We start from the raw sequence: 26,313 nt of genomic DNA, 5'->3' as shown, positions 1-26,313 counted from the left end.
GAGGATTTTCAAGTATTATTACAAGAACAAAAAATGTTTGGTTGGTCCAAGTCTAAATTCCAAGCACTATAACAGAAAATCATAAAAGCTACAACGCTAATAAAATTCTACTTTTAAGTTAAATCTCACGTTAATCTTACTTAAGATGTGAGGAATTTCAAGTACTATTACAAGCACAAAAAATGTTTGGTTGGTCCAAGTCAAACTTCCAAGCACTATAATATAAAATCATAAAAGCTACGACGCTAATAAAATTCAACTTTTTAGTTAAATCTCACGTTAATCTCACTTAAGATATGAGGAATTTCAAGTACTATTACAAGCACAAAAAATGTTTGGTTGGTCCAAGTCCAACTTCCAAGCACTATAACATAAAATCATAAAAGCTACGACGCTAATAAAATTCAACTTTTAAGTTAAATCTCACGTTAAACTCACTTAAGATGTGAGGAATTTCAAGTACTATTTCAAGCACAAAAAATATTTGGTTAGTCCAAGTCCAACTTCCAAGCACTATAACATAAAATCATAAAAGCTACGACGCTAATAAAATTCAACTTTTTAGTTAAATCTCACATTAATCTCACTTAAGATGTGAGGAATTTCAAGTACTATTATAAGCACAAAAAATGTTTGGTTGGTCCAAGTCCAACTTCCAAGCACTATAACATAAAATCATAAAAGCTACAACGCTAATAAAATTCAACTTTTAAGTTAAATCTCACGTTAAACTCACTTAAGATGTGAGGAATTTCAAGTATTATTCCAAGCACAAAAAAATGTTTGGTTGGTCCAAGACCAACTTCCAAGCACTATAACAGAAAATCATAAAAGCTAAGACGCTGATAAAATTTGACTTTTAAGTTAAATCTCATGTTAAACTCACTTAAGATATGAGAAATTTCAAGCACAAAAAACGTTTAGTTGGTCCAAGTCCAACTTTCAAGCACTATAACAGAAAATCATAAATTCTAAGATGTTGATAAAATTCGACATTTGAAGTTAAATCTCACATTAAACTCACTTCAGATGTGAGAAATTTCAAGTACTATTCCAAGCACAAAAAATGTTTGGTTGATTCAAGTCCAACTTCCAAGCACTATAACAGAAAATCATAAAAGCTAAAATGCTGATAAAATTCGACTTTTAAGTTAAACTCACTTAAGATGTGAGGAATTTCAAGTACTATTTCAAGCACAAAAAATGTTTGATTGGTCCAAGTCCAACTTCCAAGCACTATAACAGAAAATCATAAATGCTAAGATGCTGATAAAATTCGACATTTGAAGTTAAATCTCACATTAAACTCACTTAAGATGTGAGGAATTTCAAGTACTATTCCGAGCACAAAAAATGTTTGGTTGGTCCAAGTCCAACTTTCAAGCACTATAACAGAAAATCATAAATGCTAAGATGCTGATAAAATTTGACATTTGAAGTTAAATCTCACATTAAACTCACTTAAGATGTGAGGAATTTTAAGTACTATTCTAAGCACAAAAAATGTTTGGTTGGTCCAACTTCCAAGCACTATTTCAAATTTAGCATTAATCCATGATCAAAGGCAGTGGCGGAGCCACAGTGCTGCAGGGGTAGGCAGCTGCCTACCTCTAGAATTTTTTTTCTTTTCTGGACTAGGTTCTTTAATGGATTTTGCCTACCTTTGGATTTATTTCTGCCTACCCCTGAATTCAATTCAGAGTAGCAATTATCAGTTCAGACTTCAGAGATGGATGTGTGAGTTTTTTTAATCTAATTAGGGAAGAAAGGTATTTTAAATCTTTGTTCAATTTGGAGTATCGATTCTCCTTTGCCCAATTAATACCAATTATTTTAGAAATTATAAGTAATTATTTTATTAATTTTGATATCAATTAGTAATTTAGAAATTACAACCAACTCGATAGGTAGAGATGCAATTTGATAGACGAGTGGAGGCGATAACATAATTATAGAGACTCAAATCTTGGCTACGTCACTGGTCAAAGGACCAAACACAGAAAGAAACTTGTGCAATAATGCAATCACCGACTGTTAACTATGACTAAGCAACTTATTCTTGGATCAGTTCTTTTCAGATTAAGGGGCCCACTTATAGAAATATCCAGGTGTAAAGTGCTCTAAGCTTGCATGCCACCTCTCTGTACTTTCTTCATGTCTTTCTATCTGCTTTTCAAACAATGCATTTTTATGCCTCTAAGCAAAGAATTCAAAGGATTACAAGATTTTTGTGTGATTTGTTATTCTGTCATTATCTCTTCTTGTCATAGTCATTGTTTGCCGCGTTTCTCACCTCTCTCTCGTTCTCTCTAGCTGCTCTGGTAATTAGCTGGATTTGAAACTTGATAATTAAGTGACCAATTAAGTCTTAGTGATGTGTGTATTTTTTAATATGAACTTGCTGGCAATTGTTAGTCTTTGTGATGTATTGTGAGATGTCATTCAAAAGGGGCAATTTTATTCTAAATATATCTATTTAATTTAATATTATATAGCTAATTACATTCAAAAAATGAATGCCTTAAAATTAATTCATGAATTTTTCTAATTTTGACCGCTTGATTTTATACTAAATTAATTTGAAAGTTCAAAATATTCGCATAATACCAAACGTGAAAGATTATTAATTAGATATATTTAGAATAAATTTTTAAAAAACATTCAAAAAACTAATGCATAAAAATTAATTTATAAATCTTCTAATTTTGACCACTTGACTTTATATTAATTTAAATTGAAAGTTTAAAATTTTCATATGCAGACACATCACTCATAAAATAAATGGATTTTAACGGTTCAGATCTATTATTAAAAGTAAATCTAATAAGTTTTAGAATTAAATTCATAAAGAAACTTGATGAACTTAAAAACACCTCTTAATTCTACTCTATACATTTAGTTAGATTTTGACTATTTATCAGACAATTTCATTGATGTCCGCTGTATTTCCAAAAACCAATAAAATTATTCATGGTGACTGCCAGTGTTGTAATTAATCAGTCGATTAATTGTTGGCGGTGATCAAACTGTCATGAATTTTTAGACTAATCAGGCAATTATTTCCTAATATAACCGATTATTCCCGATTAATCGCTTGATAATACCACCATCCAATAACCGTATACCGTTATTTACAAGACATGATGACAGCAACACACCTTTTCAACTTAATCTGTTTATTTTGATCATAACACATGAATTTCGTTTTTAGTTCATCTTTAATTAAGCCAACACATGCAACTTTCTTTCCATGTCGGATAACTGTTAGTTCTTTTGATAGCATTTTTCATAACCTATTTATGTACTTCTTGTCCCTATTAGGTAGTTCGCCGACAGCACACTAAAATGCAAAAAAAACATTCCTCTGAAATTGAAAATGTTTTTTGAAAAAAAAAAAGAAGAAATTTTGCATATGCTATCAACATATAATCTCAAACCACATTTTAGTATGGAGAACAAGATGAACGGTTCGAATCGACCGTTAAAATTTTGAAAAGTCGAAATCCAAGCCGTTGCACGGAGGGGCTCTATGCTATGCATAGCATGCTAGCATATTCCTATATATATGTATGTATGTATGTATGTATGTATGTATGTATGTATGTATGTATGTATAGGCATATCATATCCTAGACTTTTAAAATAGTTCGTATTACCGTATCCATATCGTATCCGTATCCATGCAACATAGTTACTCACCAAATTTTCCAAAGAAAAAGTTTCTTTATATATACATTACAAGCTAGAATAAAACTATGATACTTTGTAATGTAAATATCAGTCTTATGTACTATAAATTTATACTTTATTTTCAAAGTTCAAACAATTAATTCAAACTACTAAATATGATTTTCATATAAAAATGAACATACATATCAAATTTAATATTTTTCTAATATTTGTTTAGTATTTTTTTTAGATACTTAAAAACTATTATTTTAGATGGTTGAAAATCTTTACATCATGGGATTTTCTAGTTAACTAAAAATATAGTAATCAAAATTCTAAAAAATGTATAACATTTGATTTATAAATATATTTTTATATAAAAATTATGTTGAACGATTCAAATCAACTGTTTGAACTTTAAATATGAAGATATAAATATGTAACGTTACCTACGTAGGCATTGCAAAATACCATAGTCTTTCTTCCAAGCTAACTAAATCTAAAATAATATATACATTAATTAATTGCATAAAATTTTGTTACACCAAGAAAAAAATAATCTCCTCCTAAGATACTCCGCGTAGAGATATGATCTCAAGTGAAAGCTCTCTTCTAGAGGGGCGGTGCAGACACGTTTGACGTGTCGAAATGTGGGGAATTTGCAAACATTAATCAAACCAAATAATGAATTAATCAATTGAAACCATATGACATGGATGGACTAATTGGTGGTGCCATAGACATACACTAGGCCTTGAGATGGCGACCGTGATGTCGTGGTTCAGTCAAAGGGGACACGGCAGTGTTGTACCATCTGACTCGTTCAAACCCATAAAAAAAAACGCGCTAGCTTTTCACATAAACTATTTTAAAATTTAAATTGCTTTTTTTACACCATGTTTGGATGGAGAGTAGAAGAAGGAAGAGGAGGTGAAGAATAGAAGGGAATATAATGAAATAGAAAGGAAAATTAACGTATTTAACCTTTTTGTTTTTGGATAATTAATAAAGAAAAATAAATTTATTTTTCATTTCCTCTTATTTCTTGTTTGGTTGATTAAAATTTATAAGGTTAATGAGAAATTCGGTACATGTTGCAAGATTGTGATAAAAAAAATTTGTATGAGAATTACATAGGTAAGATATATGATTAGACATTTGTGTTGTTTTTTCTAAAATATTTGCAACAAAATTTATTTCCATCTGTTACACCTCCAATTTAGAAAAGAAACCGATTATATTAATTATAATGATACAAGATTAAACCTTTCACATCCTGTACCCTTTACGATTTGATGAAAAGTTTTATTTTCTTTTCATTCTCTCCCTTCCTCAAAAAATAATAGTTTCTAAGTATCTAAAAAAATACTAAACAAATATTAGAAAATATAGAATTTGACATGTATGTTCATTTTTATATGGAAATCATGTTTAGTAGTTTGAATCGATTATTTGAACTTTAAAAATGAAAGTATAAATTTATAGTACATAAGACTCATATGTGCATTACAAAGTATCATAGTTTCATTCTAGCTTGTAATGTATATATAAAGAAACTTTTTCTCTAGAAAATTTGGTGAGTAACTATGTTGTATGAATACTGATATGGATATTGTATCGGATAAGATACAAATACCGTGATACAAACCATTTTAAAAGTCTAGAATATAATATGCCTATTACATATATTAGTTTTTATTATTTTAATTATAGTATTAAGATTAATTATAATCATAACTTAAATCAAACTAGCACAAAAAAACTAAAGGCTTAATTTAAATATAAATTAAATATAATAATTACTAGTATGTATCAAATTCAAATAAGATAGTTTAGTAAAGTGACAACGAGTTTGAGTCTCAACCAAAAAAATATGGGTTTGAATCACACAAGAAACAAACAATTTACGGGTGCGTTTGGATGAATTAAGGAATAGTTCGAAATAACAGTTATTCCTGGGTTCGGAATAGCTGCTAACCCAGCATTTCATAGGAATAGCGGAATAGCAGCTAACTCGAGCTATTCCTTTGTTGAGAATATTTTTTTTTTTCATCCAAACGTGCTGTGTTGAAAATAGCTTGCCATTAATAGCAGCTATTCCTAAATTAGCGTTATTCCTGTGTCATCCAAATGTACCTCTGGACCATTTAGTGCTCCATCCAATAGGTCCCAAGAGTGTTTCAGAACAATTTCCATTTCCTCTCTTCCTCTACTCTCCGTCCAAATTAGCAAGGTGTTAGTGCTCTGGACCATTTAGTAAATAACTTTTTAATTTATATATTACTATGATCAAATAGGTCCCAAGAGTATTTCAGAAGTATAATTAGTGAATTTAAGTGTAGTTAATGGATTTGTACTTGTTATTTAACTCAATAAATTAATATGATGAAAAATCAATTATATAAAAAATTTGACACAAATTCAAAATTCGAATAAAAAATTTCTTAAGAATATTATACAGTTAGTTAACTTGATTTGAACTTCATCTAAAAAATTTAACTTATTATTTATAAATATCAGAGCGTTCAAATTTTATAGAACTCACACTTGTAAACATTTTAAAGATAGACATTACCAAACACATTACAACTTTTTAATTATTTTTTTAAAATTAGTAGCTTTAAATATTTACAAATAATTTTATTGATAAAAAAATTATTTACAACATGTCATATGACATGGTGTTTAATTCTAAATCTATTTTATACTTTTATTCAAATTATTCTCTTAATTACTATATTTTCTTAATTTTCATCTTTCTCTATGACCGAATTTGCTCTCCAACAATCGCGACGCTCTGACGACCGAATCTGCTCTCTGTCGTGCTCCAATTAAAATAAGAGTAGAGACTGTGTTCAGTTCTCTTCCTTTGAAAAGATAGAGACGAGAGAGGAAGATATTGTTGTGTGGAAGTGAAAGGAAAGGTTGGAGGGGGTTGAGTTTGAAATTGCATTTCTTTTGTTGGAAGGGAATCAAAGAGCGAAATCAAATCACCCCTTCTTTGTTCTGAGCAAGAACTTTCAAATTATATATGATATTATCTTCAAAATTCAAACAAACAAAACTTTATTGAATTAGATTTCAAATGAACAACCTTGATAGCTACTACCAAGTTTTAAAAAAAAAGATTTCAAATGAACAACACAGACCTCTAACAAGAAATCGGACATGAAGTAGCTCAATGTAATCTATATTTTTTTAATTCTTTCTACAGCTGATTAAATTTTGGAATATTAAAAAAGACCACGTTGAAAAGTGAAAATTGCCATACAAGACATTACTTATAACTTAATTATGTGAAGCTGTAATTAGTGCACAACACAGAGTTTACGAGTTTAAGTAAATTTTGGACACGTGAAACACGAGACACGTCCGAATTATAACATGGCACATCAAAACACAGTATGGCACAGGTACATTTTGGACACGTGAAACACGAGACACGTCCGAATTATAACATGACACATCGAAACACAGTATGGCACAGGTACATGATGAAAAATGTAATTTTCTTAACATTATTACCAAAAATGACATGAAATCAGAAACAAACACGCAAAATTAATCAACATTATTACCAAAATTATTCAAGATACTCTTAATCAAAATGGATCGAATATAATCCAAATTCGATTTTAAATCTTCGATTCCGGAACCAAGACTTGAAATTAAGTAGAAACCCATCCATCTTTAAACCGAATATTTTTTAGTTACCTTAGAAAATTTAAATTAATTGATTACCACTCTAATGGTCAGATTTCATTTTCTATCACCCACGCAAATCCAGTTCGCACATCAAATTGAATTAGTACGTCGACTGGGAATGCTCACCGATTTGATGCGCATATTGAATTGGCGCACGTAATTGGTGCCTTTTATGCACATACTGGGTAACAATGGTCAATTTGGTGCGCCAATTCAATCTGCGCACCAAATCGGTGCGCATCCCCAGTCTGCGCGCCAGTCCAATTTGATGCGCGGACTGAATCCGCGTAGGTGGTATGTTTTGAAACATGTTGATTAGGATGGTAATCAATTAATTTTGATTTTCGGGGTGGTAACTAAAAAATTTCGGATCTTTAAAACAGGGAAAAAAAAATCTAAAAAGGAAAATAAAATTACGACAAATGAGAAACACATAATAAATCCAAAAGCAGCCGTTGGACAAAGTGAGCCCTCTGTTCCATACATGATGTTTCCTCGTATTCAATTTTTTCATTTTTCATTTTCAAAATGAGCCTCCTTTGTAATTGCTCCACGTGGTAATGTCCCATGTGTTATATAAATCAATCCTACCACAGCATCACCTTCCTATCAAATGAAACATTCCTTTCTTCCTTCCTTCCCAACCAACAACAATACAACATCATCAATTGCATATATAGCGCAAGTTCACACAATCAGAACAAAGAATAAACAGAGCATATGCTTCCTCCTCCTCCTCCTCCTCTAGTCTCTCAAACAATGGTGACTTCAACTTATAGATCAATTCATGTTCCTAAAATGCCCCTAAATGCAGTCCGTTGCGCTGCCACCTCGTCCCAGTCGCTCAAACTCGGCCGCAACCCCACTGTTCCTTCCTTCAATATAAGCCCCGAAAACAAACAAAAAACCGTACCCGTTATCACTCGGAGGCAAGAAACTGGGTCCAATTCCAAATCCGTTCCACATCCCAAATGGAACCCGCTACAGCGTATAGCCGCGTTTGCACTTGACAAATTTGAAGATGCTGTGATAGCAAATTTTCTCGAAAAGCAGCATCCTTTACCGAAAACTGCCGACCCGTCAGTGCAAATATCGGGCAACTATGCACCCGTTAAGGAAACATCACCTCACCATAATCTCCCTGTGTCGGGTCAGATTCCTCCTGTCATCAATGGAGTCTATGTTCGAAATGGGGCAAACCCGTACTTTGATCCAGCTGCCGGGCATCACTTGTTTGACGGTGATGGGATGATCCATGCCGTCCATTTGAAAGATGGCAAGGCATCATATGCATGCAGATTCACTGAGACAGAGAGACTGATACAAGAGAGGTCAATTGGCCGACCCGTCTTTCCAAAGGCGATCGGTGAATTACACGGCCACTCCGGAATTGCAAGGCTATTGTTATTCTTTGCACGTGCAGCCTTAGGCGTCATCAATGCGACACACGGCATTGGGGTTGCAAATGCGGGTTTAATTTACTTTAACAGGCGGTTACTTGCCATGTCAGAGGATGATCTTCCATATCAGGTGTCCATTACACAGAATGGAGATTTGAAAACAGTCGGGCGGCATGATTTCTCGGGTCAGCTCAACTCCACCATGATTGCACACCCAAAACTCGACCCGGTTACAAAGGAGATGTTTGCGCTTAGCTATGATGTGATAAAGAAACCTTACTTAAAATACTTCTATTTCTCGCCCAATGGAGAGAAGTCGTCTGATGTCGAGATACCGATTGACGGGCCCACCATGATGCATGATTTTGCCATCACTGAAAATTACGTCATCATCCCTGACCAGCAGGTTGTTTTCAAAATGCCGGAGCTTTTGCGTGGCGGGTCACCTGTTGTGTATGACAAGACGAAAACAGCCCGATTTGGTATTCTACCGAAATATGCAAAAAATGCTCATGGAATAAAATGGGTGGAGGTAGAGAACTGTTTTTGCTTTCACTTGTGGAATGCATGGGAGGATGATTCCACAGGCGAAATTGTGGTTATTGGATCATGCATGTCACCACCCGACTCGATATTTAACGAGTCGGATGAATGCCTAAATAGTGTCCTATCAGAAATCCGGCTCAACCCATCAACCGGCAAATCAACCTGTACCCCAATTCTGGCTCCGTCAGAACAGGTTAATCTCGAAGCCGGCATGGTGAACAAAAACTTATTGGGCCAAAAAACCCAGTTTGCATATCTTGCCATTACCGAGCCATGGCCTAAGGTATCCGGTTTTGCGAAGGTGGATCTCTTCACAGGCAAAGTTGAGAAGTTTATATACGGAGATAACCGATATGGCGGCGAGCCATATTTTGTGCCAAAGGATCCATGTCATACAGGAAATGATGAGGATGAAGGGTATGTTTTGTGCTTTGTTCACGATGAAACGACATGCAAGTCGGAGTTGTTGATTGTTAACGCTGCTAACATGAGACCCGAGGCATCGATTAAATTGCCATCGCGGGTACCTTACGGATTCCATGGCACATTTATTCGATCCGAGGAGTTAGACATACAATCCTAGTTCTTGACTAGCTTCTTGTGCTTATTTGTTAATTAATTCTGTTACATCAATTTTTTTCTTGACTGAAATATTTTGTAGATAAACAGAGCAAGTATCATATTTTATAGGTACTTGGTAGCTTGTATTATTATTGTTTAGGTTAGTTTCTAGGTTTTCTAGATCATTATGTTTTATATTTTTGTTTTTTAAAGTGGGGTTGGTGATGAGTTTAGTTGGTCTATGTTATTTTTTTCTCTCACTTTTCCTTTGTTTCATTTGTGCAACTAGGATAGAGGCAGATGATATAAACCACTGATCTCTCATTATTTGCTTTATTGTGAATATTATATTCTCTTTTAACAATTGTGTTTGAATCATGTTTCTCTATTCTTAATTATTACAAGTACTTATTGTCAATTATGAAATGATAACATCAACTTCAGCGTAAGACACAACATCCTCTGTGCGTGATGCTAATAATTATAGAGGAAATTTCACATATACCCCTCAAAAACCTCAAAATTTTATATTTCTCCCTCTAAACTTCCAAAAGTCACAAATTTGTCCATTTTATCCTCTTTTATATTAAAATATTTCAAAATTTTAAAATATCCATTTTACTCTTTATTAAAAGCATAAAAAAATTATAATTTATTTAAGAAAAATGTTGATCTTATAAGATATCCATTATACCCTTTATCCTTTATGAAATATTCATTTCCTCCTCGAAAACTAGATATCCATTATAGCCTTTAACCTTTATAAAATATCAATTTTACCCTAGAAAAAAAATCAAATATAAGACCGACATTTTTCTTAAACAAGCTACAAGTATTTATGCTTTTAATGAAGGGTAAAATTGATATTTTATAAATTTAAAATGAGTTTTAATATAAAAGCCAATAAAATAGATAAAATTGTGAATTTTCAAAGTTTGGAGGGGGGGCAATACGTATTTCGAAGTTTAGAGGGGGGGAATGAAGTTTTTGAGGGGTATACATGAAATTCCCCCTTAACTAGTATATGTTCAGATTATATGAATTTGCATATGCTTGAAAACAAATATTTCAGTTATTTTTGGAAGTTTAGTATGACAGACACTGTTAAAATTTTATTTTATTAAATATAAACCTCACATTCACAGTTCATTTATGGTATCCATACAGCTCCCCACTAAGGTTTCAACATGTAATATTTTTCCTTTCAAAAAAAGAGCAACCTAAATACCTCACCAGTTATGGTATATACTAAAAAGAAGAACATGTTTCCATTTGCACCTCCTATTGGGCTTAGCTCATAACATTTTTTTAGTTAGATATAGTCCTTTTCATAAGCCCACTATTCTTTTAAAATATGATATGGATAAAGGAATAACTTTTTTTTTGTAATTCTTTTTTCTTCCTTTTCATCAAGTTGGTGCTTGTGTCGGCGTAAAATTAATTGATTCATTCATTTTCAATCTGTTCTTTTGGATATCCAAATGAACTTTCAGACCAATCAAATCAAATGGAATAACAAAAATGTCTACAGCCAGTGTCATCATATATATTTTTCCCCTATTTTTTTTAGAGGAGGTTCTAATGCTTTATGCCTTTTGTACCTCATCATATCTAATATTCTATATCTTCGTTTTCAAAGTCTAAATTGTCAATCCAAACCGTTCAACATGATATCCATACTAAAATATAGTTGGGATGAAATTTTATAATTTTTGGAACTTTTTACTATTTTTTTAAGATGGGTAGAAAATCACAGTTTTTTTAACGGTCCAAAAACAGTGATTTTGTATCTATCTTAAAAAAATAAAAATTTCCAAAAATTATAAAATTTCATCCTCAGGCATATTTTAATATAAATATCATGTTGAGCGGTTCGGATTAACATTTTGAACTTTGAAAACAAAGATATATAATAATGAGATATGATAAGATATGAAAAATATGAGGAGTTGGAATCCTCCTCATTTGTTTTAATATAATTTAGTTGTTTGGTAAGTACTTTTTATGCAATGTGATATGTAGAATTTTTAAATATGTGGTCCTGTCCTTATCTACACCAATAAACAGTCTCTTTAATTTTCATACAAATTACCTAGCAAGAACATGACCACACGATATAATGTAAAAGGAGACATATCATGTTTTTTTTTCGTGCTTAGTAACACCTTTGGATATGGACTGATTCATAAAATACTCGTAGTTCACTAGGTCTCTCCTTATTATGTTCATCTTAGTTACCGTCTAACAAAATTGTATGGAAATTTGAAGACTATACTAATTTGGTATACTCGAAATAGACATTTGGTACAAAATGAATGATCTCACGAAGATAGATAGAAAAAATAGTAGTACAGTAGTTTTCTATTTACTAATTCTATCTTTCACGGAATCAATTCCCTTTTTTGAATGTACACAAATTTGTGGAGCTCAACATGTTTGGAAGCACGGGAGAATGTTCTTTTGTTGATATTATCACCAGTGTTTGATACTGGATTATTCATAGCATTACTATACTTTTCTTATTCATTGCGGGTTGGTTATTCGTCATTCCAGATTTAGCTTACGATGTATTTGAAAGTCATCGGCCAAACAAATATTTCACGGAAACTCGACAAGGAATTCCATGCATATGGTATATGCTAGTTTAGGGTAACTTTAAATAGATGCATACTGTTTTAGCTTATGATATAATTATACAAGTTTCACTAAGGTTGTGCTTCAATCAGGAGGAGAAATCTTTCATTAAAAGGAAGGAAGGGGAGACGCTCTCAGACCGGAGCTGCCCCTACGCTTACTCGCTTCAGAAATGAAGAAATCGGAGAGGAGAGAAAGAGAAATGCTACTGTTGCAGGGGTAACTCTACGTACACAGCTCTGAAATTTGTCCCCCCTATTCGGGGTGTAGACGGAGTAACACGAGCGCATTCCCCTTCTTTCGTCTTCCGTCCCCTTTCTCTGCGCAACAGGTTTCTGAAGCACGCCCCCTAAAGAGAATTTTAAGGAAAGCGCAGAGATTGTTTTTCTTGATGTGTGCCCTGTGACACAAATAAAATGGGAAAATTTCTAGTGTACCCATACAAACTTCTAAAATAGCCAATATCCCCATCAAAACATCATAATATCCTATATCCCCATAAAAACTTAATAAATTTTCTTCTATCTCCATTTACTCATTTAACCTTTTTTCTAGTAATTTTAAAAATTAAATTGACATTTATACCCTTATCTCTCCCAAATAGGCTGTGCTATTCGAATAATCTTGAATTCGGATTTTGCTAGAGAACTTTTTACTCTGTCCAATTCAGAAAATTTGAGAAGGTCCTTGAGTCTTGTTAGAGTGAGAATGGGTCTAAATTACCTATGGCCTATGGGGTTTTGGTACCAGAACGCTCCAAAAAGCCATGATCGTGCCTCAATCCCTTTTTTAATATATCATCTAAACAAAGCGGAAATAGTTAGACCTACTTCATGAATGCTAAAAAAAAAAAAAAAAAAAAGCCTCCTTAAAGAAGCAAAAATGCTTCTTCTTATTTTACTCAGTTTTTTTTCTCTATTATGCAATTGTTTCATTTCTTGTTTTAAGCCTATCAAATGCTATTTTGACCACCGAGTCAATTGAAACCGATGCTCCTCTTGGGGTAGGTTCTTTTTGCAATGCTTGGTCTATTCTTTCTAATAAGAGAATCTGATGGGAGGACAACAAATAGAAATATATTTCATCGATGGCCTCTTCCATTTCTCCCAGTATAGTACTATTTGCTTCACCTTTCCCTCCTGGTCATCCGTCCTTGTTCTTCTTTGTTCTTTGGAGGATCTCAGATTGATTCCACTAACAATTTAATCAATTCCCTTAATAATTAAACCAAATTTCTCAGTTTAATCATAAATCAGACAAAAACTGTAAAGAAAAGATAAACTGTAGTTGGTGGTTTCAACAAATTATCACTTTATTTTCTAATCCGAATTAAAGTGTTGCTCTTGTAGGCTATCCGATACAAAATCAATTATTAACATCTATAATCTAGATTACTCAAATGAAATGCACTTCTAATTGCCATGTGGACATAGTCACATACACACCAACGTTTCTCTTTTCAGGAAACCCGGTAAGGAATTCAAGTCAGGGCAATTAGAAGAAAAATAATTAGATGTATTGGACACCTCTCTTCAAAAAAAGAGGGTATAATGGTCAATTTAATTCTTAAAACAATTAGATAAAAGATAAAATAAATAAAAGGGGATAGGAGAAAGAAATTTTTTTTTTTTTTTTTTGTGGGGATATTGGCTATTTCAAAAGTTTGGATGGGTACACCAGAAATTTTCCCAAAATAAAATATTTGGAGCCATATGTTATTGCTAGGTTGATATTGTTGAAGGAATATGGCAAATTTCAGGGGGTTCTCCGTGAATTGTGTGAATTTATTTATGCTGAATGAATTGCCTGATTTCTTGGAGCTGGAGTTGGTATTGGGCCCTGGTACCCTTTCTCTTTTAAATATTATTATTATTTTAATCCGTTGGAGGTTTGGAGCAAAAGAGGCACTACTTTTTTTCTTTTTCCTTTTATTATTATTTTTGTTGTTCTTATCAATTGTTTTTATTTTATATGAAAGTGTCTGTAGGCTTTAGACTATACCAGTAAGTGATCGTACAAAGCAGATTTTTTTTTTCATTTATTTATAAAAAGCCTATAGACAATTTTATTTATTTTAAAAGAGTTACAGAGAATTTGTTTTCTCTGTGCACAATATTTGTTCTGCTGGTCGATTTTATCGTAGAAGACACTGAATCAAACCAGATAAAAAACAGTACATAGTAAGATTAACAATGTATATCCTACATAAATATAATTTTGTGCTAAACAAATATACGTGTGTAATATAATATTTTTTATTAAACAACAAATATATATGTGGAATATAGTCCATTTTTCTCATCTTTAGTCTTGTGCGCTCATCTTGATACTATTTGCCCTTTTTTATTTCTTTTGGAATGAAAGGGATACTTAATTTTATTCTTAGGATAAAACAGATTCTTGTAATGATAACTTAATTTTGTACAATAAATATTTGAATAATTATTTCCATTTTAGAAATACAACAAAATTCCCTTAATTATTTAAAGGTCATCAATATTTCTCCAAAATTCCAAATTAATTAAATTTTAAAGCTCTTAAGTCATGTCAGACCATTTATATCCTTATTGTCTAACCTTACTTATCCTCATTTATCCATTTATATGCTGTCATTATTTTAGCAGTTTATGTGATGCTACAAAGTGTTATCACATGATAAGTGGTACAATTATATAAATTATTGTAACTTGGAATGCTTTCATTTATTTAATATAAGGGAAAATTAGACGGTACACATTGCATGTTGGTGTCTTTACTTTTCCTTTCTAATTTAGTAATATTTTCTTTTTTGTGCTGTAATTTTAATTAATCCCACCACACTATAAAGAGAAAAAAGCAGCACTGCAATTTGCACCATTTGTTCGTTGTCATCATTTTCTCAGTTGAATGGGCCAAAACCTTTTGCTGACATGTGGCCTATCAAAATTATTTAAAAAAAAAAAAAAATCTATTTTTATATTTTTTTTTATTTTTGTACAAAAAACATTATAAAAATATATTTGAGATTTAAAATAATTATAAATTTATATCTCATTCTAAAATTTTGTGCCACCTCACTAAATATCTTGGCTCTTCTCCCCTTGTCATGTAACACATACATAATATTTTAATCAATACATAATATTATCAAAATAACGTAAATTTACCTAAAATATGTGACAACAAAAGTTTACATTAATTTTTCTATTTTTTTTTTTGGTGAAAACCTTGTGATTTTTTAAACCAAAATAGAAAAAAAAATGCAAAAATACGATACCTCAATGTTCATTTCAAGGTTCCAAATAACGATTATAGTGGTATAGCGGGGAGACAAAAAAAAAGTTATTGCGAATAGCGTAGCTATAGCGGAAGCTATCATACATAGCGATTTTTCCTTTTCAAATTTTATATTCTATATTTCTACTAATTATCAACATAATTAATATTAGAGAATTGATGTAACGACTAAGTGACAACTAATCTAAGTCTATACTTTTTATCAATTACGCAAATAAGAAGGAAAAAAAAAATCTAAAATGTAACATTATTTAATAGTTCATACTTCATAGTATTACATATTATAATAGAAAAAGAGCAATTAATTTTATAAGGTAAATGAAGTCAATATACATATTTAAACATTTTATATATTATAATAATAATCAAAATCAGCTTTCAATTGAAACGAACGATAATAGTTTTACAAATGAATACTATGTGAAGAGCAATGAAAATGAAGATTTAATATTTCAATATTTCTCAATATAGAATGAGAGAATAAATCACAAATAAACAGAAGCACATAGTTTAGTTTAGCATACTTATCATAGAAGACCATGTAGCATTAGAAATAAGAATAGAAGTACAAAAATCCATATAAATTGCAAAAAAAAAAAAAAACCATGTAACATAGCGATAGTTATAGCGGGTCGCATATAGCGGTCGTAGCTGAGTTAGCGCACTTTTATCTAATAGCTTAGCGTTTATGGTCCGAAAAAACTATAACTAGCTATTTAGAACACTGGTTCATTTATTTATATAATCTGTACATTCATCTCACATGGGACACAGAGACCCAGGGGCCAGGATCTCCTAAAGTAATTTAATTTTTGAGCTTAGATTCAGACTGTTCAATTTGAATTCGGAACAATTCAGTCTGAAGTGGAGCACACGAGACTCTTTTAATCTCATGGTCTGATTTGAATCAGACCGTCTGGATCTAAACTAAAAAATTGGGTAACTTTAGAAGATCCAAACTCGGGACCAAGCCAAGGGAATTCGTATCCCCTAATCTAACAGAATATTTATGTTTAGATCTGAACCGTTCAATTAGAATCCACACAACTATGAAATCGGTCCCTTGTGTTCTGTCTTGAACCGGATTGATCCGTATTCCGTGATCCAAATAGAAATATTTTGTTACCTCAGAGGATAGAGATTCGGGTCCGTATCCTCCCAGGTACCTGACTCAACACAATTGAAACGGACGGCTCAGATTTACTCTCAGTCGGTCCTTGCTCGGGATGACAGAGGGGACAGTATTATTTGTGCTTTGAGATTCGTACCAAATTAAAAAAAGGCAATTAGCCAATCACCATCCAAAGATGTCCATTAAACAAAAGAGAAGTTTACAGAGAGTGTTCATATTTGTCGTAGAATTGGTTGCAGATCTTCCGAGAGGGATATGGAGACGAGCAGAAATGTCAAAAATTACGGTACTTTCAAAATAGAAATATTTTTATAGTATAATCTGTCTAACAGTCTAGTAATATTCGGTCTATTCTAACGAATATTCTTATTCGGTTGTAATCCGAATAGAAAAGTTATATTTAGTCCGAATATACAGTTTAGAGTATATTAACAGTGGTTTATATCACATATTATACCGGTTTAAAGTATATTAATGGTTTAGAGTATATGAACAATGGTTTATACCACATATTACCGTATACTTGTTTATATATATATATATATATATATATATATATATATGAATTTTCATTTAAAATCTACATGTATAAATCCGCATAAAAATCTGCATATACGGCCGCATACCGCATATAAATCGAATATTAAAACACTGCTAATATCTATTGTAATTGTATAATTTTTGTATGTTAAGTATTGATTTTATTCTTATCTTATCTTTACTCGTTAAAATTAATGAACAAATATTGAATTATGAGAATCTATATAATTTCATCCAAACATTTTTTTTACAAAGAAATAACTATATTAATTTAAACTCATAGAAAAAGAAATATAATTATCCATTCCTTTATTATATTTTTTTACAAGAAATAAAAATAACTGATAAAATTAAATCATATAAAATATTATTAAAATAAATCTAGTAATAATAATATATTATATAGTTAACTGTACGAATAAACATTATGATATTAAAATAGTTTCATTACCACCCCTGAAGACCTGCCATACCACTGACAGGTAGGCCCAAGATTACTTCATGCATTTTGAGGGAACTTCACTTTTGTGACTGACTTAACGGGCCTCTTTAAGAAATGAAGTAGGCGCCAAGCCAAGCCCAGCCCAGCCCAGCCCACTTCCGAGAAATACAGGCTTCTTTACCGCTGCTAATGCTGCTTCATTAATTCATACTAGACTATCCCCATGCTATTTTAGAGTAAAAGAGTATTTTTAAGAAAAAAATATATTCTGAAAGAATATTACTAAAATTTAATAATATTTATGCTCTGTTACACTTAACCTGGATAATGCTACTTGTTACACAAATTTGCTATATGTTTCACAATGAGGGGGTTGTGGGTCACACGATTGACATGATCTGCCTTAACAAAGGAGAACAGAGTAGGTTCAATGGACATTGGATCTATTTTTGAGTCCAATGAGCTCCAGCACTCTCTGATCCGTATTAAGATCTGTGCGTACAAAAATTAAAGCAGGCACTGCACGATTTTAAAGAAAAATGTATGTATCTTAATACAGATCGAGCGTGATTGAAGCCATCGAATCAAAATAGATTCAATGGGCATTAGACCTACCATGAATTCTTTGTTAAGACTCATTTGATTCTCATGATAATTTTTTTTGGTGCGACTTCTCGATCAAACAGAACTTGTCAATCTATTAGGAATAAAAAATTGAGAGCTTGGAGTGAGAACTTGAAGATTTTAACAGCTTCGCAACACGTTGGATTGGACGACTTATAGGAAGTTATAGTCCTACAACTAGATTTTCTTCGTAGATTTCATACTACTGACTTTGTCTCCAGTGCTAATTATCTTGTGTGATAGTTTATCACTATTAGTTTTTTTTTCTTATAATTTGTTTTATTTTCATGCATGTTTTCTTTAAATTTTTTTAAATATGCTGGTATAATTTTCTGATTTACTTAAGTAGAATATATGAGAGATATACTGGAATTATTGTATCAGTGGTATTTTAGTTCTCTAATTTAATTTAGGTAGAAGATAGAGAGTATCAATACTAATGTAATTTTTAACAGTAAAATTGTGTATCAGTGGTACTGGATTTTTTTTATCTCATTTTCATAAGAAAAACTAATGTAATGATTTCACGTCAGTATCAATAAAAATTGGCTAAAAGCGTGTTTGATGCAAAAGCAAAAAAATATTAATTTTTATCATTCTACCGCTACTAGTAGAGGTGAAAACGGAACGGATAGTGGTAAAACCATATCCATATTTCTTTTTTCATTTTTGGGATACGGATATGGAGCGGATATTAGACAGATACGGATCCGAGTTTGAATTAGATCAAATATTTATTAAAATAATATAAAAATATTAAAGGTCGTAATATTTATCTAATTATAATGATGAATAACATAAATTTTTCATAATATATATTAAAATGACTGTGGCTAATTTGCTGCCGGCGGTGCTGCCGCATTTTTTTTATTTTATGATGTCCAAACAACAAATCCAAACCGTTAGATGTTTAATCTATACTATAATCTACTTGGAGACCAAATTTTACATTTTTTTGGAATTTTTTGACTATTTATTAAGCTGGTTTGAAAACCGCTGTTTTCAATGCTGCAGAAATTTATTGAAAACAGCGGTTTTCAAACCAGCTTAATAAATAGTAAAAAAATTTCAAAAAATGTAAAATTTGGTCTCCAAGTAGATTATAGTATAGATTAAACATCTAACGGTTTGGATTTGTTGTTTAAACATTACAAAATAAAAAAAAAGCGGCAGCACCTCCGGCTAAAATGCTGCCAGCAGCAACTTAGCCGGACCCTATTAAAATATATGGTATATATCTATTATCCGGATACATATAATTGAAACGTAAAATCATATCAACATTCTTATCTACACGGATAATTGGATATCGGATATCCACATTTAAGTTTTTATCAGATATTATCCATAGTGTTTTCACCCCTAGCTACTAGCCTACTAATTAATAGGAAAACAAAATATATTTTATTCTACAACATTTAATAATAGGTGATTTTATTTGGAAATGGATTAATTGAATTACAAGAACTCATATCACCGTATAGATTAGGCTCCTGGTTGAGGATCAAATTGGTTGGAATATGGAGAGATTATAAAATATGAATATGATATGGTCTGGAAGGCAAAAATCCTTCATAAAAAAATATTTTTGGAGTTGGTCAAGAAAAGGAAAGTATTAACATGAAATAAATGTTTAATCGTTACTTCTAATATTCATAAAAAATAAAAAGATTTGAGATGATTTTGATAAAAGAAATAGTTGTTAGGAAAAATGCAGCTATGCCCCTAAAATAGTTTTAATCCTTTTTACCTATGCCACGTCATCGACATCATAATCTATCCAATTCAATTATCCATTTTTAATTATTATGATGGGAGGATTCAAATATGTTTACATTTCTCTACATTACTTATTATAAAATTAATCATGTTATTTTTATTATAAATAGATTTTGAAATTCCAAAAATATTTGTTTGTCCAAATTTTGTTTGATTGTTAGAATTTTTAGAATTAACTATCATTATAAAATTTAATATATTATAAAATAGAGGTTATTATTTTCGGAGCGAAACCTGAACAACGGTCCTAGTTATAATAACTAGAAATTATAAAGCTTAGTAACTGTAATGCAATGCATACATTTATCAGCCAATATCAATGTTATTAAATGCAGTATTAATGCGGTATGTGGAAAGCCACTACATACCGTATATACGGTATGCGATTGCATATGTGAATTTTTATGTGGACGTATATATGCGGATTTTAGTAATGAAAAGAAAAAAAAGTTCAGTCTATCTATTATATTATGTTTAGTAACGAACTTCTATTAATCTATCTTTATTTTTAAGTATTTAATATACTTTGTTTTATTTTTAAACACATAAGCTCAATAATAATTTTGATTTAATTCAAGTGTTCAAAGGAGTGTTATTAAATGAGCTAAGCGAATTGCTTCCCAGCCCACTTAACAAAGTCCAAAGTCCAGTGCTCCAAACCAGCAGCTCCCAGTCTGGTTTCTACATTCCGAATTAGTCCTACAATTTAAAAGAAAGGGGGGGGGGGGGGGGGGGGGGGGGGGTTGCTGGATTTCTTAACGGATCCTGGTTCGGAACTCATTTAATGGGTACTGGACATTTTGGATCTCAGGACTCAGTTTTTTTTTTTTTTTTGACAAAAGTGGTATTTTACCACCGGTTTCATTACGAAACAAAAAGTTTATACAACATGTCCAAAATAAAGCGCTAGCATACAATCCATCGAATCTCGAATCTCAGGACTCAGTTAATGGGTTATTAATATTTTTAAATCTGTTTTCAACATTTCAACATATGTGGTCCGCATATCATAGTAACATGATTTGCGTTTTGTTATGAATAGTACGTTTTTTACGAATTAATCGCGTTTTATTTGAAAAACTTGTTGCTCGGTATAATTTTTTGCTTTGTAGTCCGTGCTTTTCAAGCTGAGGCTAAGGCAGTAAGGCACAACGTAGTCCTTGTTTTTGAATTTTGAATAAAATGTGGACCCCACCACGTGGTATAGGAGAGAGTATATTTCCATTTGAAAGGATGTGTATCCGCTGCTTTTCTAATAAGAAAAGCAGCTCGCTACTCTTCTGTTCTTCCTATCTCTCTTAAAAAAAGAGGAAAAAAAGAGGAGAGAGAGAAAGATAATCACGTGAGAGAGAGAGGAGGAGGAGAGAAATAGAGAGAATAGCATGGGAAGTCCAAACCACCTTAAATCAATTTTTTTATTCAGAATTTTGAATGTCAAAGGAAGAAAAATACTATTATATATAATTCTAAATTTTTGAGCACTTTCTCAAAAAAAAAAAAAAATTTCCTTCAAATTTTATTAAAAAGATTGAAAATTAAAAAAAATTAAAGTAAGTACTTATACATTTTTCTTGATTTTTTTTTTACTTCCTTGTAAAACCGAATAATTTCCAAATTATCTCCGAATCATACCCGAATCACGAATTTTTGAACCCACCAAACCGAATCCGAATTTTTCATTTGTCACTATGCCGCATATGAATTTTTAATGTGATTTGAGGACGCATACATATATACGGCTGCATAAAACTGCATTTTATTACATTGGCCAATATAGACATCTTTCTATTATACTGATAGACTTTCTGATCCACTGCATAGCAGCACAAAATAGTGATGGACATAAATTATCCAACTAAAACTCTTTTAATCTGATGGTTCAAAATAAATAAAGATCCATTCATAATTAGTCAAGGATGTTCAATACAAATTGTCTTATTTTAACCGAGATATAAAAGTTGGCTTATCCGTGATTCTGATACAAAGTAATAATTTCATGTAATTAATTAATAGAGGGAGCATAGTCACACAACTCACTTTTATTTTGTGAATTTTCGCGTTTTATTCATTTTTTTTATGTTTCTGAACCAAATTCCGAATAAAATACAAAAAATATATAATTCATTTTATTCGCAAATAAAACGCGAGTCACGAATTATTCGCTAGAAAAATGTGAAAAAAAGAGAAATTTCCTTTTTATTTTTCTTTTGGGGTTTTTTTTTGCTCATTTATTTTATTGAACCATTTCTGAATTATATCTAAATATATTCAAATTACAAATATTTTATCCAGCTAAACCGAATCCGAACTATTTGTTTGTCACTATAGTTATAATGAGCGAGTTGAGGTCGTGAGTTTAATGAGTCAGCCAACTGGATTTAATTCTGAAAGTAGATTATAAAAGTTTAATAATATTTATGCTATCTTAAGCTTAACCTGTATAATACTACTGATCACACAAATTTGGTATATTATCACAATGGGGTTTGTGGGTCTCACAATAGGCATGATTTGCTTTTTAGTTGAGACTCATTTTAGTCTCATGATAATACAATTTTTGTGAGATATGTTGATCTAACAGAAAAGGTCATGTTTTTTGTGATTTTGTGCTAACTTTTAAATTAGTTTCATTATATATGCAGATAAATTAAGGTCGATGCTATAGTAGAATAGTATATATTCACTATATCAATGCAAAACCTCTTCTCTATCTTAGTGTGTTCAAATTGACAATGTCTCCATTTATTTCTTACAATTGAGTCTCATAAAAGTAGAATATAAATCATCAAAATATTGGAGGAAACTAATGGAACCTTAGCTTTACAAATTACAACATTTAATTTGAACTTGAAATTTATGTCACTGTGCATATTTCAATTTGATCATATTCTTTTAATTCTCACTACGAATTCATTGCAGCTTAGATATGTCAAAATATGGCTTCAATAGGAAGAAAACTGAAGGTTAAAATGTCAATTTATTCGGAAAACAATTAAGACACAAAGGCTGGAAGAAAACTGAAGAAAAAAGATTGTGTATTAGAAGTCAAGACCTTGAAATAATAAAAGAGGATAGAAATTCAAATGCAGATAATGTAAATAAACTTTTTTGCAACAAAAAGCAAAATTACAATTATTTTAAGATGGACATGTAAATACTAAAACAAAAGAATTTCTAGGGAAAAGAAAAATTATATTTTATTCTAAAACTTCTAATAATACTTCAGATATATCTTTTAGAATGTAGTCAGTATGCGATTTCTTTCAAAATGGAATGAATTACATAACTCTTATCATCTTATATATACAATTAGGCTCCTAATTGGGGATCAAATTGTATGGTGATGGAATACTTCAGGAATTTTAATTGTACACTCATTTTACATTTGGTTGGAATATGAAGGGATTATGAATCATGAAGGCAAAATTCCTTCTAATTTTTTTTTTTTTTTAGTTGATCAAGAAAAGGAAAGTATTAACATGAAATAAATATTTCATCTTTACTTCTAATATTCATTGAAATAGAACCTACTGAATACTGATATAAGAAAGATAGTTGATAGGAAAGAAGATGCAGCTGCCCTTGAAATAGCTCAAAAGTTATTTAAGAAACAAAACAAATTAAACAGGGTAAAAACCACGGATTAATTTCATTGAGGTTAGAGGTGACATATGGACTCCAAAATCTACACTTAGGGGTGTCAATGGTACCTTTTTAGGGCCCGTTCGGCCACATACTATTCACTGTGGGAAAAAAAAATTTGCTCAGAGCTAAGTTTTTATTCCCACGGTGAACAGTAAAATTCAGTTCAAAATTTTTGATTCCCACGCCCATTCCTATTCCCTACTAGGTTGCCAAACGGGCCCTTAGTGTTTTATCCAACCCGTATCGTATTTGATAAGACGAGTATAGGTAAGATTTTTTTTTCGTTAACTAAATGAGTAAGAGTATGGGCAATTACTATTTCGTATCCGTTATTCTATAAGATAATAATAAAATCTAAATATATATTAAATTCAATTTCCAAACACACCTAAATATATATTTGTGTTTTTAAATTTTCTTCTTTTATAAAAAAAAACAATTTATTTGGAATTGATTGTACATTTATTTTTATTTTTTATTAGAAATGCAATTATATATGTGTGAAATAAATAATTTTTTGATGTTTAATTTGTAACATATAATAAAATTAATTATTATATTAGTATTATCCGTTATTTTCCATGACCGTTTCTTTACTCAATAATATTAACGGATAAGGGTAGGATAAGGTCAATTTTTAATGAGTATAGATATAGTATAAATAAAATCAAATTTGATGAGTATGAGTATGAAAATGCTTCCACCCGACACGTACCATACCCATTGACAACCCTATCTACACTCGAATTAAACATATGCCACGTCATCATCAATCATCCAAATATATTATCTATCCTTAATTATTATGATTAGAGGATATATATGATCATATCTTCTCATGCATTTTGTCTTCCTTCATTAAAGAGAGAACATATATTTGTATTCTCTACATGAATTATTATATGATTAATCATATTATTATTTTTATTATAAATAGATTTTAAAATTTTGAATTAATTTCGTATTGAATAAAGTCGTCAAAAAATATTCAAAAAATAAATGCACTAAATTTAATTTATAACTTTTTTTAATTTTGACCGCTTGACTTTATACTAAATTAATTCGAAAGTTATTTTTTTTTTCTGCACATAGACATGACTCATCACATAAATGAGTTTTAATAGTTTAAATTCGTCATTTGAAATCAATCCGATAAATTTTTGAGTTCATAAAGAAATTTAATGAAGTCAAGAACACCGTAGTTCTACTCCTATAACTAATGCGCATTCCGGTATTAAATGAAGCACCTCGTAGGAATTTCATTCAACATATCGTAATCAGTCATATTATTAGAGGTCCAGATTTCGGATAAAATAATCCAATTTTTTAGTTTTGATTTGGACCGTCTGATATGCTCTAACACGAATATTAAAGGAGCCCGTGCATACTAGTACGGGTCGGATTGGCCCGCATATCTGATCGGACGGTCAAAATCAAAACTAAAAAAATTGGGCTACTTTAGGGGATACAGACTCAGTTTAGGCGAATGTGTATCCTCTGCATTAACTCAAAAGATAATCTTTTGAGTTAATGAATCTCAGCTGTCTGATTTTAAACGGGGTCAATTCGATTTCTATCTACAATATAGAGATCCTTTAATATTAATGCGGATTTAATCTGCACGAATCTTAAAACAGATTGGATGATCAAGATGCATTAACTCAAAAGATTCTCTTTTGTGTTAATGCAGAGGATATGAATTGCACTTCAGTCTGGGTCTATGAACTTCAACAATACAGAAAAATTAATTGACAAGACTGGGGAAAGCTCTGTGATTGGAATTTTCGATTTCATAAGGCAATAAATAAACAATAAAATTCAACAGCGAACAACGGCCGGAAATCGTATTTCTAAATTGGTTAGATTAAAGATGGTTGGTTCAAGTTTTTTTTTTTTTTTTTTTTTCTTTTTGCTTTAAAATTTGTGCAGATTTCATAGCTCGAATGTACATGAATCATCATTTTTCATGCGTAAAATTGGATCCGTATCCTCCCAAGTACCTGACTCAACACAATTGAAACGGACGGCCCAGATTTACTCTCAGCCGGTCCCTGCTCGGGATGACAGAGGGGGCAGTATTATTTGTGCTTTGAGATTCGTGCCAAATTAAATAGAACAATTTTGGACCGTCTGATTCAATTGTACTCAGTCTGATAACCAGAGGGGATGTGAATTCTAAGCGATTTGCCTCGGATGAGCAAAATCATTACACTAAATTAGAAGGGTATTTTTGGAAAAACAATAAGACTGACTGGAGATAATGAAATTGTAATAAAATTATGTTTGGCTATCATATACTTAACCTGAATAACACCAGTGACCACACAATTTTGCTCTATGTTTCACAATGTTGGGGCTGT

The 26,313-nt window shown here is 31.3% G+C and overlaps 1 protein-coding gene across 1 annotated transcript; it reads left to right on the top strand.

Annotated features, from left to right (window-relative positions):
• The first annotated feature begins 8,011 nt into the window (after window positions 1–8,011).
• On the top strand, window positions 8,012–10,108 carry LOC144557361 (9-cis-epoxycarotenoid dioxygenase NCED2, chloroplastic-like). The gene has a single exon (XM_078305926.1). The coding sequence runs from the start codon at window positions 8,095–8,097 to the stop codon at window positions 9,901–9,903; it is 1,809 nt and encodes a 602-aa protein (XP_078162052.1). The 5' UTR covers window positions 8,012–8,094; the 3' UTR covers window positions 9,904–10,108.
• The last annotated feature ends 16,205 nt before the right edge of the window (window positions 10,109–26,313 follow it).

The sequence above is a fragment of the Carex rostrata genome, chromosome 7, assembly GCF_964058835.1.
Source record: "Carex rostrata chromosome 7, lpCarRost1.2, whole genome shotgun sequence".
Taxonomy (NCBI): Eukaryota; Viridiplantae; Streptophyta; class Magnoliopsida; order Poales; family Cyperaceae; genus Carex; species Carex rostrata.
This window is presented reverse-complemented; position numbering and strand designations above follow the sequence as displayed.

Coding starts and splice junctions, on each gene's coding strand:
- LOC144557361 (XM_078305926.1), top strand. CDS start 8,095: ATGCTTCCTCCTCCTCCTCCTCCTCTAGTCTCTCAAACAATGGTGACT.